The sequence below is a fragment of the Mesoplodon mirus genome (assembly GCF_964341445.2).
Source record: "Mesoplodon mirus genome assembly, chromosome: 16".
NCBI classification, from domain to species: Eukaryota; Metazoa; Chordata; class Mammalia; order Artiodactyla; family Ziphiidae; genus Mesoplodon; species Mesoplodon mirus.
The window spans coordinates 51,102,595-51,123,742 of record NC_138992.1 but is presented as its reverse complement, the minus strand read 5'-3'; the positions used below and the strand labels follow the sequence as shown (position 1 = coordinate 51,123,742).

Here is a 21,148-nt window from a genome sequence, read left to right as displayed (position 1 = left end):
CCCAGAGAGGATGTAAGCTCAGGCTCTTTCTACTCTTGGCTGTCTATCATCTTGGTTGATATCTCAATAACAACTTAACTTTGATTGCATACAAAAACCCCAACCTTTTACTCCCCGCTTCCAACCTTTCATTTTGATGTCACAGTTTACTTATTTTTATATTTTCTAGCCATTAACAAATTATTGTAGCTATAGAAATTTTTAATATTTTTGTCCTTTAACCTTTACACTAGAGGTAAGTAGTTAGCACGCCACATTAAAATATCAGACTATTCTGAATTTGACTATATACTTACCTTTACCAGGGTGTTGTATGTTTTCATGTTACTAATTAGTGTCCTTTCTTTTCCACTTGAAGAATTCCTTTCAGCATTTCTTTTAAGGCAGTTCTAGTGGTGATAAACTCCCTCAGCTTTTGTTTGAGAAAGTCTTTATCCTGCCTTCATTTCTGGAAGACAACTTTGCCAGGTAAAGTATTTTTGGTTTGCACTTTTTTACTTTCAGCACTTTCAATATGTTATCCCATTCTTTCCTGGCCCAGAAGGTTTCTGCTGAGAAATCTACTGATAGATTGATGGGAGTTCCCTTGTATGAGAGATTTTTCTTTTCTCTTGTTGCTTTAAAAATTCTTTGTCTTTAATTTTAGACAGTTTTATTATAGTGTGTCTTGGAGAAGAGTATTTTGGATTGAAATATTCGAGTACTTATTAGCATTGTGAACTTGGATGTTTAAATATCTTTCCAGATTTAAGAAGTTCTAAGCCATTATTTCTATAAATAAGATTTCTGTTCCCCTTCTCCATCTCTTGTCTTTCTTGGACTCTAATAATTCATAGATTATTTCTCTAATGGTATCCTATAGTTCACATAGGTTTTCTTCACTCTTTTGCATCCTCCATTCTATGTTCTCCTCTAAGTGGATAACTTCAAAGGACCTGCCTTCTAATTCACAGATTCTTTCTTCTGATTGATCCTTTTTGTGGTTGATACTCTCTACTGCATGTTTCTATTCATTCACTGTATTCTTCAGCTCCAGAATTTGTTTGGTTCTTCTTATTATTATTTCTATCACTGTGTTAAACTTTTTATTTTATTCATTTATTGTTTTACTGTTTTATTGCTTTCCTGATTTCACTGACTTGTCTTTCTGTGTTTTCTTGTAGCTCACTGAGCTTCCTTAGAACAGCTATTCTGAATTCTATATCTGGTAAGTCACAGACCTCCATATCTTTGGGTTACTGGGAGAGTATTGTATTCCTTTGGTGCTGTCATGTTTCCTTGATTTTTGATGTTCCCTTAAATCTTGTATTGCTATCTTTGCAGTTGAAGAAGCAGTCACTGTCTCCAGTCTTTAATGACTTGCTGTGAGATAAAAATCCCTTCTGTCAGACCTTGTAGAGATTCTGAATGCATGGTAAGCATTCAACAAAAATGATCAAGTAAGCTCATACTATTTGCAAAGTCACTTTCTTTTATACTATATATTACAATGAAGCCACTTTCAAAGATTATATAAGAAGTTATTTTTTATAAATGGCCTCATTTTTTTTACAGGAGAGCTGAAATACCTGGTAAAAATATCTTGTAGTTGAGGAAATATTTATCTGCCAACTATTAACCCTTTCCTTCCACACAGACACCAACATCACTACCTCTCCTGCCTCCACACAGTCACCATCCATCACTCATCACCACCTGACATATTATACATGTGTGTTTGTTTGCTTACCTCTCCTCTGACTAGAATATAGAAGGTTTGACTGTTTTGATCCTTCATATAGTGGGTACTAGATAAATATTTGTTGCATTTTAGGGGGGTCTAGAGATTTTGAGGCTGATAAAGGGAAAGGATAAGATCAGCTTGTGAGAGCACATACACGACTTACTTGGGCAGCACTCTTACTGGTTTGCAAGTGAGAGAAGTCACTCACATATGAGACTTCCCAGAGGCCATGGCAGGCCACTGGAAGGGAGGAAGGCAAGAAAATTCCTGGGGAAAGGAGAATCAGACAGAGGCTTGTGCATCTAGAAGATGTCACTCAGCAGCACAGCATTCAGTCTCTGGATCAGAGAGTTTCCAAGGGCAGCAGTGATGTAGAGTCTTTATTGCCCTGAGCTTACCTTACTTGTGCTAACAGAAGTTGTGTGCAGTTTCACAGGGCATGCAAAGCAGGCAAGTTCTAAATGGCTAAAATATGCTTATTTGGACTATATTTAAAACAATGGAATGTTTAAAAACTTGCTTGCTGGCTTTAGAACTAATGGGTTTCAGCCTGCTGTGAGGAAGCAGACAACCTAGAGTCCAGTATACAGAGGTCATCTTTGGCTCCTTCACATACCATGTGTGAAATGAACAAAACATCATCACAAGTTAATTTCTCTATAGCTGATCCTGCTACAAAATTAGTGGAGGAATAAATGTTTGAATTGATGAATAAATATACATTGGATAAATTAATGCCTATAAACTGGTGGAAGAGCAGTAGCCTTACATAAATTTAATACTAGACTGGTTTGCATATATACTCAGGCCCAATATAGATATACTAATTAATCCTAATTGTGGTGTAATTAATCCTAATATGTGAGGTAATCCAACAGGTGTTTCACATCTATTATCTCATTCAATACTATGGAGCTTATACTACAATATTAAATTGTTATCCTCATTTCACAGATAAGGAAATGTAGATTCTAAAAAAATAACACAACTTGCTAAAAACCATGCTGCAAGTAAGTGGAAGAGGGGGATCCAAACCTTTGCTCACTTGAATGCAAAGTTTACATTCTTTCCATTAAACTACAACTTCTTCCTTAGATACTCATCTACAAAGTATTATTTGAGTTAAATAATATCATTGTTATACCTCCAGTGGAGACTTCTCCACCCAGAACCTTTGAAATCGTCCTTTCTTAATTAGTTGTGACTAACTTGTTCAGTGGCATAGACAATTTTTAAAAAAATAATTAACGTGTGAAACATTTTAACTCTGGCCTTCAAAGAGGTCACAACATTGCATAACAATTCACAAGTAAATCATTTTTAAAACCAAATTAAGTTTAATAATAAAACGCTTGTGGAAGGATGAGATGGCTAAATTAAAGCCATGTCACTGTTTGGGGAGGCTTTCAGGAATATGGAAGGAAAGTATAAAGACACAGCAATCCCCATGAAATTTTAAAATTATTTTTCAGGATTTAAAAAAAACAAAAAAAAAACAAAAAACAGCCAAGAATGCAACTCCTGAAGGCAATAGGATTCTTCTTTGTAAACGTTTTAATGTTTAGTGCCACAATAGGGGCAGGAATCTTTGTCTCCTAAAGGGGTATTGAAATATTCCTCACTGAATGTAGCTGTCTCCCTGAGAATTTGGGCTGCTTGTGCTGTGCTGACTTTGATCTCCACTCTCAGTCACACAGAGCTGGGGATGACCTTTCTTAGAAGTGGAGCACAGTATTATTTCCTCAAAAGACTTCTTGGATCCTCTGTTACTTTCCTCAGTCTTTGGATCAAACTTTTTGTTTATCCCTTAAGAATGGCTGCTCAAATCTTATTACCATCTGGCTATATATTTCAGCCTTTCTTTGCCAGGTTCTAGGTGTCCATGGAGCGTAGGTGGGGAAGCAGTGAGGTTAGACAGGAAAAGACTGTGAAAAAAATAATTTTATAAATTTGTTTTACTTTTTACTTGAGTGAGCAAAGTTTCTCATCGATGGTGACCATCAAGAACTTGAAGGAAAAAAAAGGGTCATGAAGAACCTAGGGGTAAGACGGGAATAAAGACACAGACCTACTAGAGAATGAACTTGAGGATGTGGGGGAGGGGGAAGGGTAGGCTGTGACAAATTGAGAGAGTGGCATGGACATATATACACTACCAAACGTAGAATAGGTAGCTAGTGGGAAGCAGCCGCATAGCACAGGGAGATCAGCTCAGTTCTCTGTGACCACCTAGAGGGGTGGGATAGGGAGGGTGGGAGGGAGGGAGACGCAAGAGGGAAGAGATATGGGAACATGTGTATATGTATAACTGATTCACTTTGTTATAAAGCAGAAACTAACACACCATTGTAAAGCAATTATACTCCAATAAAGATGTTAAAAATAAATAAATAAATAAATAAAAGAACTTTCTGCAAAAAAAGAACTTGAAGAGATCGTCATTAAAACTTTTTGCATTAAAATTTTATAGTCATTTCAAATATAAAACCTTTTTCATCTTCAAAATTAATTTTTGAAACCATATACATTTTAGAATAATTTTGTCAAGTTCTATAAAAGATTCAGTGGGGATTCTCATGATGGAATTTTATTTGAAGTGTATTTGGGGAAAATTGACATCTTCATAATAATGATTAAAGGTTTCTCTTGATTAAACTTTTTGATAAACTTCAGTTTCTTACACAAAATTTTGCATACTTCCTGCTAGACTTATTCCACAGCTTACAATTTTTGTTGCTATGTTGATTTAGAAAATCCAAGAGAATCTATGAAGAAAATTATATCTTATGCAAATAAAAGCAGTTTAATCTCTTCTTTTTAAATTCTTAAAACATATTTTTCTTTCTTACATTGGTTCTAGTTCATTTTAAAAATAGAGCAGGAATCCTTGATTTGCTCATGACTTTAATGAGAATACTTCTAATGTTTCATATTAAGTATGATGTTTGCTGTAGGTGTTTAGAAAATGCTGTTTAGTTACAGCACCATCGTCTACCCTTCACTTGCTAAGATTTAAATTATGAAAGAAAGAATATTGAATCTACTAAATGACTCTTGCTTCATTAAGATAATTATGCTTTCTTAATCAACTAATGTAGGGCATCTTTTTTAGCTTAATGAGTCTTCCCTCTTTTTTTCTGTTAGTCTAACAGTTTCTCCATTTTATCTTTTTGAAAAACGAACTCTGTTTTGTAGATTTTTCCTAGTGTTTTTCTAGTCTCTAGTTCTCTTTCTGCAGGAGCCCGTAGTCTTATACTCCCTCTGGTGTCCGACTGATGTACTAACTAGGGGCCAGGATGGAAGGCAGTTCCACTGCTCTCCCGCTTTCCTGTGGAGAAGCCTCAAGCCCTAGCCTTCTCCCAACCTAGCAGAGCTGTGCCTGGGTGCACAGCAAGGCTCTCATCCCTTTTCCTTTGTACTTAGCTGCCCCAGCAAACTATGCCAAAATCAGCCCCACTGCCAGTGCCATGAAAGGCTAGGACGTTCTGGCATGCTCTACCCAGTGTTTAGAGGGGGTGGTGCATACAACTAAGTAACTAGAATTCATGAGTGATGCAAATTTTTTCAAAGCCAGAAATCACAAAGGGGACTGATCTTATGCTCCCATGCCATTGACCTGATGTTCTGCACTGGTATCTGAATGTATCAAGTCATCATAAAATTTTTAAAGCTTTGGGTTTTATTTTGAAAAAAGCTTATATATTTTTAGATGGTTAAAAAGCCACATGATGCCTTTGTGTATCTTGTCTGAGAAATTAGCATAAAAGTGCTAGTTGATTCTAACAGAAAAAGACAAACGTAAATAACAGGATTAATATCACCATTACATTTTGGTCTCACAGGAATGCGGTAAAACACAAAAGGATATTCAAAAAATATCAATGAAGAAAAAGTTAACAACTATAGTTGCCTTCTACCCTGCATCCAAATCAGTCAACAAAGTTTATGAAATCTATGCTATTAACTTCTCCTCAGGTATTTTTCTCTCCCATCAGTCCCACCCCTAGGGCCTTTGTCCAGGCCTTCATTTTTCTCAGCTGGTTTACTGCAACTGTCTCTTAACGCCTGCTGCCAATCTTTTCCCTCCAATCCAGCCTCCATTCAGTTTCTAGACATGTTATAAAACACAAATCTAATCCTGTCATTTTCCTGCCTAAATACTCATCTTGTTTTCTTGCATATCCTCTCAATCTCACTCTCACAGCTGCTGCAACCACCACCCCATCACTCCATCATCACCTTCCTTCAGACCAACTATCAACTAACCTGACCATGGCAGGTTCTTCAAGATCTGACCCAAGCCTAACTTTCTATCCTCATCTCCTGCCTTCTCTTGCACACATACACCCTCACCACACGTCAGCCTTTCTAAACAACTTGTCATTTACAGAATAGATACTATTCTCTCTACCTCCCCAGCAATGCCATCTCACCAGCCCCAGCCTGACTGCCTATCTCATACTTGATGTCACACTGATAAGATTGATTCCAGATATATTGCCCATTTTGCACCCATGAATACATCATAGATATCATGTAAAGCAAGTCCTAGGCAGATTGATGTACAGTTTAAAAATATAAAATAAAACTGCAGAATGTAGTTATTGAAAAGAGTTGATGACAGATTATTCACAGTTACAATTATTTACAATTACAACCTATTAATGATAGGTTTTTTGAATTTTAGAACTGAGATCTCCTATAGAAACTACTTTAATAATTTTTGTTTTGCAGATTAAGAATTAGAAGCAGAACTGCAGGTTTCTAAGCACTTGTGATTTTAACAGGCAAATAATAGAAATACAAATTCATCCAATTATCATTCTGAAAAAAACAATCAACCTTTAAGTGCTGAGGTAACCCAGATACAATCTATATTTTTAAACTCTACTAACTATAATAAATATCTTGATTAATTAATTTAATTAATTATAATTAATTACATAATTTTGGAGGAAATATCCAGTACATTTAATATCATTGCAGAATGACTTGTTTCTTATATCAGTTGTTTGTTTTAGGTTAGACTATAATACTTATCTTCATTGAAAAACATCTCTATTTTAATTGATATTCAGTTATCGTATTAATGACTTATCTGTCATCTAATCCTATCTCCTCCAGAACAAAACAAAACCCTTTATTTAGCTCCTATTTCTGTTATTTGGCAATTTGCACTGGTTCAGCTAGCTGCTTCCGGGCTCATGCATGCATCTGTGTGTCCTTAGCTGGGGTGACTTGTTTCTGCTACATGTAGCTTGCTCAAATGGCAGCTCAGGCAGTCTTCCAAGAGAGGGAACAGAAGCGTGCAAGACGTCCTGAGGCCTAGCACTAGATGTCTTGGGACCAGCACTAGAATTCCAATGAATTCTATTGACCAAAACAAAAACTAACATGTAAGCCCAGAATCAAGGATCCAGTAAAGAGTTCATACCTCCACCTCTTGTTAAAAGGAGCTGCAGACACATGGTAAAGCATGCAGCTATAGGAAATAGTGAATTGTGGATACAAGTTTTAGAATATATTAGGTACAGCTAAACAATAGGAGACTAATGACAGTTAAGTCTGGATATATCTTCAACATTAGAAAGTTAGGCCTTTATTTGATGGCCAACGTTGACACAAATAATCAATAAATGATCTATAATAAAAATAGGAAAGAGTTTTATTCCAGCCAAACTAAGAACTATAGCCCAGGGGACACAGATTCAAGAAGTACTTGAATTATGCTCTGCTGTGCAACAAAACGGGGAAAGCAAAAAAACAGCAAAATTATATAAATTGTCAAGAATTGGGCTTGGAGCTGGTAAGAAGTAAGGGTGTTTGTTAAGCAAGGTTAGGTTGGGGTCTGAAATGGTTGCATAGTTACAAGTGGAGACCTTGAGACCATAATGTTGCAGCTGGCAGATGCTAGCAGATATTGTTTTGAAAACAGCTGGTGGTGTCCTTGAGTTTGATGCAGTTCAGAAAATTCAAGTTCTGGAAGATGCAGGAATGTGTTTGAAACCACATCTACAAGGCCTCTCAGCTCCATTTTGAATGCCTGAATCAGTTAATCCATTTTGATTTTTAAACGCATTCTTTCCTTTAAAGGTTAAAGCAGATGTACAATGCATGTTTGATGTAAGGTAGGCTGTTCCAGTTAGCATAAAGCCAAATCATCTATAAGCCAGAATGACTTCCCCATGCCTCAGTACGTGAAAATTTCTTCCGTCACTAGTGAGGAACCATGGAAGATTTTAGTTTAGGATAGTGACTGGTCCAGGGTTGAGATAAACATTTTGTCTCCATTTAAAAATATTCCCTTGACTCAGAAAGCAATGTAACCAGGAGGGTTCTTGGACCTTATTTGGGTATTGTTCTCCTACCTGGAATGCCATTCTGTCCAGAACACACTGTGAGCTAGCAAGACTCTGCTCAGTGATCTATTGATGACTTCCTTTTATAAAACATTCCCACTACCCACAGGAATATACAGTTGGCCTACATGCTTCTGTGCTATTCCTAGCACTGGCCCTGCCGCACAGCAATTCTGTTTCCTGCACTGAACTGTGAATGCTTCCAGGAACGAGAATGGGCTTCATCTTATTCCTCACTGCATAGTGAGGTGCCTGGCACAAGTAAGGCATCCAGTAGACGCAATAACCTGGGGGAACAACTTATAGGTCTGTAAGTCTACAGGTCTGTAAAAACAAACTTGTGAAATCGCCTTCAGAAGTCAGTCGCCTACAACGCAAAAATCATACAGAAGAGCACAAAGGAAAGACGCATTCCTTCCTCAACCACCACAGGCCAGGCAAAATGTTTCGCTTTACGGCAAGTCTCAGGAGTCGCGCCGTAGATACCGTAAAAGGGAGGGAAGGCCTCGTTGGGGAAGCTCGGGCTTCTGACTTTGCGACACCGTCGGGGCGGGAAAGTGCCGGCTGTCGGTTGGAGCAAGGGTCCTCGGCCCGCCCCCTAGGGCCGGACTTCCGCGCACCCGGGAGGCGTGCTCCGGTCTATCAGACCCAGCGCTGGGCGCCGGTTAAGACCCACCTCTGCGTCGCCGGTGCCATGGAGGCGCCGGTGGAGCCGGAAGTCGAGAATGAGGACGACGAGAGCAGCTTCGGGGATCTGTGTTTCATGGACAAAGGCCTGCGGAGGTAAAGGGCAGCTTTACCGGAGACCGCACGGCAGGGGCCGTGGGCAGCAGGCGGCCTCGGTGGAGCGGAGGCGCGGGGCAGCTTTACCGAGACCGCACACGAAGGCGTCTGGCTGTCGCCCGCCGTTCTCCGCCACAACTGCGCTGCTGAAGTGCCAGATCGAAATCCAATGCGCCCCCTTTCCTTTCCTCCAGGGACTAATGAGCACCCTGGAAACTGCCCCACGTCCCGGTTCCCTGCCGGCGTTTGACCATCCTCCCTTCTTCGCTGGTTCTCCTTTCTTTGCTGGCAGTTATTTCTTTGCTTGCCCTGTAATTGTTGGTCTTCGCGGGTTCTGTCCTCTCTCCTTTGCTCTTTCTCTGTGACAGAAAGTGGCAAAGTAGTATCTCTGACAGCTGTAAAGCAAGAGTTTGCTGCTCTTCATTGGTTTTGCCTTGATTGTCTTAGCTCCTGGTCTAATTACTTTGCAGAGCCCTGTGATACATATACTGTTATACTTCTTGAAAATACTAAACATAACATTTAGTTCACTGCTTTCCTCTTTAATGCAGCCCAAATTTGTTCACGAAGAACAAATTTGTTCTTACCCTGTGATTAGCCACACTAAGCTACAAGCGGGCAGTTCCATAGTAGGCTTCTCTGTGCCATTCCACACACTGTTCCTTTGTCACCTGCCCTCTCTGTGCACCTTGCTGATAATTAAAGCAACTTGTTCTGGATCCTCATCTAAAATTTGCCAGAAAGCCCCAGGAAGGTGTCTTTCAAAAGAATATTTATATTTATATTTAATAATAGCTGCCATTTACTGAATGCCATTTATGTGTGCATGTTACATATATTATCACAAATCCTCACAACAATTCTGCAAGGTAGTAATTTTACGAGGGACAGATCTGAGATTCAGAGGATCTTTATAACTTTCCCAACATCATGCAGCTGGTGGATTAAGTTTGAATTCAAAAGCATTTCTATCTAATTTCACTGTCTGCTCTTTCGGCTATACTACATTATACGCACAATACTAATTTCCAGAAACTGAAATGCTTCAGAAAATAGATGGCTGCCATTAAGAGCATGTGTTAATAGCATAAGGTCTGGCACTAAATAATAGCTCAGTAAATGACAGAAGCAAGATAATTGGAAAATATTTGAAACAGTCACATTTAGAGATTGCTAGTTTGAAATTTAGAAATGCTTTATCTTTTTCTGCCAGGGGTTCTTATGTGCTTCTGTCTGAAGACTAAAGGATAGGTTGAATGACCTTGTGACTTATTCATACTTTTCATGTTTTAATTTTAAATTTGAGATTCTTAATGCAAATTTGGAAGCAAACTTGAATTCCTTGTTTTCCCTTTACTCCCTGACTGCTAAACTTCTCATTTTCCTACGACTAGATTTCCTACAGCTTTACTATAGCTGCTATAGAACATAGAACAGATGCCAACGACATTGTGTGTCCCAGTTCAAGCATCTCTGAATTATGTGCACTGTAGTTTATATTCCTGGAACTCCTATCTTCAGAAGAGGTTCCAGTTAAAAATAGCAGTAATTGACAGAATGAAGAGATGAGTTCCATTTAGTGGAGATGCTTTCCAACTTTCAGCAAGGGAGGACAGGGACTGTTTCACTACGAATAGCAAAAACTAATGGTTTATTTTGAAATCAACTACATTCTGGGTAAACAGACATAGCAGACAGTGAAGAGAATAAGATTGTAAACTCCAGTGCCAGATCTGTATTTATACTGGCTCAATTTGGTAATAGCTACAAGAATTTGGACAAGTTATTTAATTTCTGTAAACCATGGCATCCTTAGATACCTACTGCTTGGAGTTGTTGTGAGGATTAAATGGGCAGAGGAAACAGGTTTAGAGAGGTTAATTCATTTACTCAAGTAACAGCAAAAGTGGTAGAGTGCAGATTTGAACTTGGGGTGTTATGATTCCAGGAACTGACTTTACAAATAACTGCTTTCACTCAGTGCTGATGACTTTGTTTGCATATAAAAGCTAGAAATGCCTGGTATCCCTTGCCTCTCTTGATAATGGTCCAAAATACTGGTTAGTTGTAAGAAGCACTGTACCTTATGAGACATTTCAAGGCTACCACAAGTAGGAAGGATTTTATTATAGAATGAAGAGAGCACATACTTACTATCTACATGCTGTTTGGTTAATTTTAGTTATTTGGTCATGGATTTTAAATCCATTTTTTACTTGTTTTCGATAATACATATTTTCCTTTGTAGCATATCAGAGTTATCTTTAGATTCAGCCCTTCGTGCTATCAATCTTCATTGCAATAACATCTCGAAGATCAAAGCCATGGATCACATTTGGAATTTACAGCATCTAGATCTGTCATCTAATCAAATAAGTCAAATTGAAGGGCTAACCACACTGACAAAACTACGTACTTTAAACTTGTCCTGCAATTTGATCACAAGAATAGAAGGTTTGTAAGTGATTTTCATCTAATACTTTACATAAGGGAGCTGATTTAAGTCCATATTTCATCTTCTTCCCAAAAGAGTGGGATAAGTATTATCATAAACTTTTCAAAACTGACCCTAAAACTCTATATAAAAAGTTTTCTTCTAGAAAAGTTACAATTTAAAAAAAATTATTTTGTAAAATACCAACAGAATTGATTTCACTGTTATCAGACTGTAGATTTGCTTCAGAGCAATCTGAAATAGTATTGTAATACTATATAACTCTAATTAATTGATTATTTGAATCTTATAATGGCTTTATTTTGTTTTAGGACTTAAAACACTAACTAGTCTGACTAGACTGAATTTATCTTATAACCACATAAATGATCTTAGTGGTAAGTAGATATGCTTATGTTTTCTATAATGCTGAGTATTTGCCATGTATAATGAGTTAGACTGAGCTATGCATGTTGAAGAACTGAATAATCCAATTTTTGACCACAAATCTTATCTAGAGGGTGTTTCTCAGTCATATTTGTTTTTTGTTGGTGCTAAAGCTACAGCTGAATAAAAAACTAGGAATAAAAACCAGAGTAATCAGTAACAGAAAAAACTTGGTTAGAAAGAACCTACTTCGGGAGAATAATGTTTTAATCTTAGATAATTAATATACTATTATGTAGAGAGGAATAGTTCCAGCAGAACTTTTTACAGTGATGAAAATATCCTGTATCTGTGCTATCTTGGATGGCAATCAGTAGACAGATATGGCCTTTGAGCACTTGAAATGTGGCTAGTACACTGAGGAACTGAATTTGTAATTTTATTTAATTTTAATTAAATTTTTATTTAAATTTAAAAAGTCACATGTGGCTAGTGCTACCATATTGGACAGTGTAGGTATATAGCATTCCAAAGGCTATAGCAAATTAACAATCAAGGTTTTTTTTCTTTCAAAGATTTATTATTATTTATTTATTTAATTTATTTTTTGGGCTGTGTCAGGTCTTAGTTGAGGCATGTGGGATCTTTTGTTGTGGTGTGTGGGCTTCTCTCTAGCTGTGGCGTGCAGGGTTTTCTTCTCTAGCTGTGGAACGTGAGCTCCATAGTTGTGGCACGCGGGTTCCAGAGCACATGGGCTCTGCAGTTTGTGGCATGCGGGGTCTCTAGTTGAGGCGTGCGAGCTCAATAGTGGCACGCGGGCTTAGTTGCCCCGCAGCATGTGGGATCTTAGTTCCCTGACCAGGGATCGAACCCGTGTGCCCTGCATTGGAAGGTGGACTCTTTACCACTGGACCACCAGGAAAGTCCCAGGATTTTTTTTTTTTTTTCTTTTTGACTTTACCGTATATAAGAAGGTTAAAACTTGTTAATCTTTTAATTGATTAAAGTGATACACTGATAAAATGAACGGAGTTTTATGATAATTCTTAAAATTATCTGTCAGAACTAGCAGAATTTCTCTAATTATCTTCATAATCCTTATCAATATTTGAAACAGTCTTATTATTTGTTTGTTTTTCTTCCCTGCTAGAAAAATACAACCCTATGCCAGGTATTTAGTACACAAAAGAATAAAATACAATGACCTAGTCCCTACCCTTAACCAAAGTAGCAACAGTATTTTAATTTTTAAAAACCTTTTTCCCCCAAAATGTGAAAGTATTAGAATTGAGTATTAACTTTAGCTCTGTCTCTGCTGTGTGATGCTGAGCAACGTATATTGTTCTTTGGATGCAATTTCCTTAACTGAAAAGTGTGAATTTTGGATAATATAGTTCATTCAATTTACTTCTGTAGTGATGAAAAAATAACAACAACAAATAGATAAAGTTCTTATCACAGGGCTTACATTGTAATGGGGAAGTAAAACAAATAAATGAGATCATGTCAACCTCCCCCCAAAAATAAGCAAAAGATTTGAGCAGACCCTTCCCCAAGAGGATATCCAAGTTGCAAACAAGCCCATGATTTAAAAAAATGTTTAGCATCCTTAGTAATTAAGGAAATGCAAATTAAAATCATAATGAGATTCCACTTCATACCTACTGGAATAGATACACTTTTAAAAACTTAAAATACAAAACGCTGGTGAGATAGTGGAGCAACTAGAACTTGCATACATCGCTGGTAGAATTCAAAATGGTAAAACTACTTTGGAAAACAGTTTGAAGGTTTCTTATAATGTTAAACAAATACTTAGCATATATCATGCATTTCTACTTCTAGTTGTTTACCTAAGAAAAATGAAAACATGTCTAATCAAAGACCTGTACATGAATATTAACATGATTATATCACTTTTTAATATAATCATGTTTACATGATTATTCATAATCTCCAAAAACTAGAAACCACCCATTTGTCTATGACCTGGTAAATGGATAAACAAATTGTGATACATCCACAGGATGGAATACTACTTGGCAATAAAAAGGAATGAACTATTGATATATGCAACAACATAGATAAATCTAAAAAGAATTATGCTAAGTGAAAGGAGCCAGACACAAAAGATTACACTGTATGATTCCATGTATATGATATTCTGACAAAGCCAAAGATACAGGGGCAGAAAAGAGATCATTAGTTACCAGGGGTTGAAGATGAGGAGAGAAGATTGATTTACATAGGGACACAGTGATTTGGGTGATGAAAATGTTCTGTGTCTCCATTGTAGGGGTTACATAACCATATATGTTTTTGTTTTTGTTTTTGTTTTTTTTAATTAATTTTTATTGGAGTATAGTTGATTTACAGTGTTGTGTTAGTTTCTGCTGTACAGCAAAGTGAATCAGTTATACATATACATATATCCACTCTTGTTGAGATTCTTTTCCCACATAGGTCATTACAGAGTATTGAGTAGAGTTCCTTGTGGTATACAGTAGGTCCTTATTAGTTATCTCTTTTATATACAGTAGTGTGTATATGTCAATCCCAATCTCCCAATTTAAAATATATGGAACACTTCATGAATTTGCGTATCATCCTTGGGCAGGGGCCATGCTAATCTTCTCTATATTATTCCAATTTTAGTATATATGTGCTGCCGAAGTGAGCACCTGCCTGTGGTTTTTATTGCCCTCCTTCCCAGGTCTTTGTCTTTCTTATGCCTATTGCTTATTTCCCCCTCTACTTTTTCTTCCTCTCTTCCTCTTTTCCTAGATAACTGTCCTCCCTCTTCTCTAGCTCATACTTTTTTCAAGGACGGCATAAATCCTCTTCATTTCATAAAAGATGGGCTGATCATCAATAATAATAAAACAGAAAATGTGTCTTGCTTTATAAAGTCAGATTATTTTTTCATTTTCACATTTCCTCTAACTCTTGAAATAACCCTAAGAGGTACGTATTACTGTCTCGGTTGTAGGGGTTACATAACCGTATATGTTTGTTAAAACACATCAAACTCTACTGTATATATTTTCTGCAAAACTATAAGTTCTAATAGATAATTCTTAGAATGATAATATTTTATATGTTCAGAAACACTTCAGTAAGTAAATAATGACAGTTCATACGATTAAGAGCATGCAGAAACACTAAGGTGTGATCAAACTTGCCATGATAAAGGCAGAAAGAAGGCTACTGTGGCTAGAGCATAGCAAATGAGTGATTAATGTGCTTAAAAAGGAGATAACAAAACAGGCAAAAGTCAGATCACATACAGCTTCATAAGCAGGGTAAAAAGTTTGCATATTATTCTAAGTACAATAGGAAACCATTGGAAGGCTTTAAACAAGTAAGTGACTCAATACATCTGTTTAAAGGATCACTTTGGCTGCTGAGTGGGTGAAGAATGGACTTCAGTAGGACAGGGGTGAAAGTCAGATGACAAGAAGCTATGCCAGTGGTCTGGATGAGAGAAGATGGAGACTTGGACTAAGATGGAAACAATGTAGAGGAGTAAATACATTATGTTTTGCATGTGGAGTTCATAGAACTTGCTGATGGATTGAGATGAGGAGATGAAGGGAAAAGGAATCAAAGATAATTAAGAGTTTTCTTTGTAGTAACAGGTGGATGATGGTACTATTTCCTGACATGGGGAAGGTTGGAGGAGGAACAGGTTTAGAGATGAAGGGATAAGAATGAAGGATCCTATCTTAAATTCGAGAACCCTATTAGATATATGTGTGTGTATGTGTATGACCTGCGGTTTGGGGATAGGGCATCAGGGTTGGTATTGTAGATTTGGCACATCAGTGTTGATTGTTGCCGTGACACTATAGGAGATTCTGGAGAGTGTATGAATAGGGAAGGGGGCGACCAGGAATGCGCCCTGGGGCACTTTAAAATCAAAACATAAAAGGGACATGAAGTTACAACATAAAAGAAAGAACCAGTAACATGGAACAGGAACTTAGAAATGTGATGGTAAATTAAGAAGAAATGCTGAGTACTCATAAGAATGCTTGATAGGAAATCTGATCCTGTAGTGAGTGGTCAAAGATTTTTCTGAGGGTGTGACAGATGAACAGAAGTTAGTGATGAGGACTATGAAGAAAATAAGAGGCAACCCTGTAAAAAAGATGAGTAGAAGTTAGCCAGATATGATAAAGATCATTGAGGAGAGAAGAGTATTCCAGTCAGGTTGAAGAAATTGAAGGGGGGCGGGGAGGTGAGTAAAGTTGAATTTATACATGGAGAGTACTAAACTAGGCAAAATTGAAAAATAAGACCTTCATCGGAACAGTGTAGAGTGTATCTCAGAATGGTCCTTCCAGAAGAAGGAAGGCTAGGGCATTCAGCCATGGACGATTCTCCTTTTGTTGAGGGGTTCCTGGAGGTGTTAACTCCTTCACACTTCTGAGCTAAACTCTTGCTCAACAAGCTCCATTTTGAAGAAAATTCTGAGGCATGGCCCCTGTCCACCACAGCTGCAGCTGAAGTCAGGCTGGCCAGGGAGTTGTGCCAGGAACCAGTAGCCTCTGCTACAAACCTAGTTTCTAACATTACCATGCTCTAGATAATCTCATGCAAGAAATGTTACCAGGGAGCTAAATCAAATGGGTGCTATTTATATTTATTTTATGCCCAAACCAATGAAATTGGAGTGTTAGCTTATGCCTCCTAATTAAAAATAATGTGTTGATTGAGAGCCTGAAGCCATTGCTTTATTCTTATTCTCATAAAAGTACATGGGCCTGGGGAGGCCCATTTGTTTTGTTTAAACAGCCCAGGTTCCCCTGGGCTAAGGCCTCAGAGATGCCAAACCTTTGTTTCTTCAAAACAACAATTGACTTTGCTGATACCCTGTTCATTAGATATAGCTGTTTACAGAAGGGTCTTATTAATGCTACTCCTTTGCCTCTTGAAATACAACCTATATAAAAATTATTTTTAGTTAGCTGTTAGAAAAATTACTGTTGTGACATCAAAAAATTTTTTTTCCTGTTGCAGGTTTGATGCCCCTTCATGGAATTAAACATAAACTTAGATATATTGACCTACATAGTAATTGTATAGATAGTATCCATCACCTACTTCAGTGTACGGTAGGATTGCACTTCTTGAGTAATCTTATTTTGGAGAAAAATGGAGAAGATAATCCTGTCTGTCATTTACCAGGTATGATCGATTAATTTAATACTTTTTGTAACAGTTGATTTTCAGAGCTCCTTTATTTCCTGCAACTTGTATTTATGACCTCCTTGAATTTGTCTTAAGCTTTGCAACTTTTTATTATGCATTTGGAAAAGTATAATTGCAAATAAATTATTAAGACAAACTAAATTGCTGTTAAAAGAGGAACACAAGCTGAAGAGATAAGTAATTCTCTTTAGACAGTTTTATATTTGATAAGTGAATGCCTCAAAATTAAATTGTGCTTATGATATATTCTTATAGTGTAATACTAAGCAGCCATAAAAAAGAATATAGAATCTCTTTAGCTACTGATAAGCAGTTATCTCCAAGATACACTACTGTTAAGAGAAAGAAAAGCAAGTTGCGAAACATTGTGTATAATGCGCTCCCATTTGTGTGCAAAGGATAACACGTGTGTGTGTGTGTGTTTGCTGAGTATATATATATAAAATACCAAGAAGGTTATACAAAAATCTGATAATAGTGGCTAACTTCAGTATTAGGTAGGTAGGGATCAGGAAATGAGAAAAGGGCATCTGGGAATCAGGAAATGTTAGGAAAACTTTTTACTGAATACCTTTTGAATTTTACACCATGTGAATATGTTAAATTATTAACAAGTAAATGACTTTTTTAAGAAGAAAGCTTAAACTTAATATAAGCTTAAACTTATTAAGATACAAGATATATAGAAGATGCTGCTGAAATGCCATCTGATCTAATTCAAAATCATTGAGGTTGGCAAAATTAAAGCAGACCAGGCTGCCATTTCTAGAACTCACTTATCTCAAATTGCTTAACCCAACAATAAGATACAAACGTAGAATATGAATATACATTCTAAAGATGTGTTTGGGTAGAAGTTGGCTGCAGAGGCTGTGTTCTCATTAATATGCAGCTATGAGAAGGCTTTTCCCAGAATGGAAACCTATTTCGATAATTTTACTTTGCAAAAGAATATATTAGATTTGAGATCAACTATTTTCCTAAGCCCGTATTATGATAGAGTCTCCCTAAAAATCAGAGCAGATTTCCATTTTGGGGGGAAACGCTTTTCTTGGAAAAAAAATCTTATTCCTAAGACAACTTTAATTTACTGACCCACGAGGTGGATTTTTTGCCTAATAATCTCGTCTCAAGAACCTCTAGTTCCTATAGTTTGAACCTTTGTTTTTCATTTTCTTTCCTAGATGAGGTATTTCTCTGAACACAGTTGCCCTCTCCCCAGAATTATTACTGAAATTACTTTTCTTTCCTCAAAATTTCTAACGTGAATTTTCCAGACTTCTTTCTTTTATAGTTCTTCCAACCACTTTATTTTACTTGGTTTTAAAATTTATCAAAATTGAAGTGTTTCTATTAGCCTAAACACCAAATTAATGTTAATTTGCCAGACTTCTCATATGTAATTAGGGAAAATAAACATATTCTTAAATACTTGATAGATTGTCTGTTTTAATCCTAGTTATATGGAATTTAAGAGGAGAAAGTAGGAATGTTTAAGTTTGTTAATGCTTATGGCCTCACTAGCAAAATTCTTGCTTCTCTGATTGTTATTCTCATCATCCTGATTTACATCTATACTAATCATATTACAGATAAACAAGAGATATGTTTGGTTTTCTGTCTGGAATGAATTGCTACTGGTTTCATGCATTTATAGCTTTACAGCAATTTTATGAAAGATAGATCCAGAAATGATGATTTTTTAACTTTCTGACTTTCATCAGGAGGGTTGTTTGGGAGGGATTGGGGGGTAGTGTTTTGTTTGTTTTGTATTTAATGATTATGTACTGGAGAAGAACTAAGTAGTTTTTTATTACACGTTTATTAGCTGCATTCCAGGACTAATTTTATCATTCAGGTGATATATCTGGTAGCTGATAAATTTACTTCATTCTAGAAATAATTAACCTTTCTTTTTATGCTTCAGTTTTCATTTTGAATGATTTGTTTCCAAGGGTACAGAGCAGTTATGCTCCAGACTTTGCCACAGCTTAGACTCCTAGATTGTAAGAACATATTTGGTGAACCAGTAAATATGGCAGAAATAAGCTCATCACGCCTACAGTGCTTTGAAGGTCTTTTGGATAATTTAGTTTCTTCTGACTCTCCCCTAAATATAAGCGAAGATGAGGTATAGTACGTTTTTTTTTCTAATATAAAAGATATCTTCAAATTTTAATTAATAAATAAATGTAAATTTAAAGGATTTTGGTTTGTTTCTGTGTCATAGATCTTTGATGGTATGCCAGTGGTAACACCACCTATCGATGAGGTAGCTCCCTTGGATCACTTTGCAAGTACACCAGCAGATACTGGTTTGACATCCTCTATATCTGTGTGTCCTTCGTCTGAGCCAGAGAAAGTTAATAATGAAAATGATTATCAGAATGAGATGAAACTTCAGAAATTAGATGACCAAATTTTACAGCTTCTCAATGAAGTAAATATTTTTCCTACTTTTCTAAGCAGTGTGTTTGTTGAAGAAAAAAATAGTAAGAAAATGTGCAATAAAATTGCATACAAGCTGACCCACCAGAAACAATCTATATTTATTGCATTGGTGTGCATGTTTTTTTTCTTTCTTTAAAATAGGATTCTATTGTAGTAGTAGTGGTAGAAAAAAACATTTTTCACTCATTTTCCTTAATGTCCTCCTTCAAATCTTCATTATATAATTCCTTTGTTGTTCTGCACCAAAGGAATTATTTGTTATTATTTCCACCCACCCACCTTTTATTTCAAGTAAATAGAACTCTTTGGATTCAGTGCTTATTAACATAGAGGATATGTGAGCTATTTTTGGCTTCTACTTTCTCTTCAGTTGTTTCATGGTCAAAACCACTTCTATAATCTATAGCTAAATAGCAAGTTATTTTATATAATTCCTGTTTACAGCAGACCCTTACCAAATAACCTCTGCTTTCTTGAAATATTAATCCTTTTTTATCCCTGCTACTGGGTCTCTGGTTTTTAGAAATCTTTGAACTATGTGGATGATCCATAATTCCTAGAATTTACTACTATTTGAGTCTCCAACCTTCTCTCTAGCATTCTTGCTCTGATCTATACTGACAGTTGTTTCCTTGAACACTACACCTCCCAGAATGAAATGGATTTTTCCTTTATCCCCTACCTGGACATGGGGGAGAAAGACTGTGGGATAGGCCCAAAAGGCTATTAGTCAAAAGTCAGTTTGACCTAGAAATTTGTAGTTGAATTTTAATATTTAAATATTTTCTCAAAATGGGGGTGGGTAGTGGAAAATGCTTATGGAATGATTAAGGTTCGATGGGTTTTTAATAATCCTGAACTATTGTCTTAGCTATAACATTAGCAATGCTTGATAAACATGAGTTCTACCTTAGGTGGGTGCGTGAATAAGACTATAAGGATTCTGTGTGCCAAAAATCCCTAGAGATTTCAATTTGGGCCACAGAGGTAGACTGTAGTAGATCTGGGACAAGAATGCTGGCAGATGCATTCTTTGACATCATTGATAACATATTACTGAGATACTAGGCTCTTCATCTCTTCAGGTTTCATCTTCCATCTTAGAATGGCTGGCTCTTCTTTCTCAATGTCAGAACTTAGATTTAAGCTTAATAACCTAAATTTGAAGTGAACTTATCAGCTTCTCTTATGCCATCCTCATTTCATTCTCACAATAACTCAATCAAGAATCAGTAGATAGAGATTAATATATTGTTGTTCTTGTTATATAGAAAAGAAACGCAGTGTATTTAAGAGTCCTTTATTTTAGTGAGGCAGAGTTGAACTTCAAAGGCAAATGTCCTGATATCCAACCTGGTATTCTTTCCACTGTCATGCTTCTTATTCAGTTAGTGATAATTCTTCCTACTTTATAACTAAGAATAGGAGTCTAGCTCTCTGGGGGAAAAAGGATGATTTGTTGCTATGCATGTAAAAAATGTTTAGAAGGACTTCTTGTTTGCTAACTTACTTGGTATAAAGAGTAAACATACAATTTGAATTTCAGTTGATATATACAATTAAATTATAAGTGAAGTCATAAAGTGAAAATGTGCTATAATATATTGATGATTATTCTTCTTAATTACTGGACTTATAGTTGTTACACTGATTTTTAGAATTCTCTCTGTGAAAGGCTGTTTTGTCTTTAAGTTTTCATTTTCCCCCACCATTTTATTATGAACATTTTAAAACTTAGAGCAAATTTAAGAGAATTTCTTAGTGAATTAGCAGTATACCCACCAACTAGTTTCCACC

General features: G+C 36.5%; 1 protein-coding gene across 1 annotated transcript in view; it reads left to right on the top strand.

Annotated features, from left to right (window-relative positions):
* Positions 1-8,691: 8,691 nt before the first annotated feature.
* LRRCC1 (leucine rich repeat and coiled-coil centrosomal protein 1) overlaps positions 8,692-21,148 on the top strand; it is a 34,559-nt gene continuing 22,102 nt past the window's right edge. Inside the window, exons 1-6 of the mRNA XM_082601624.1 lie at positions 8,692-8,865; positions 11,114-11,319; positions 11,632-11,697; positions 16,709-16,876; positions 18,856-19,031; positions 19,131-19,340. Of these exons, the coding sequence (XP_082457750.1) occupies positions 8,777-8,865; positions 11,114-11,319; positions 11,632-11,697; positions 16,709-16,876; positions 18,856-19,031; positions 19,131-19,340 (915 nt within the window). The 5' untranslated portion in view covers positions 8,692-8,776. The remainder of the gene's footprint in view (positions 8,866-11,113; positions 11,320-11,631; positions 11,698-16,708; positions 16,877-18,855; positions 19,032-19,130; positions 19,341-21,148) is intronic.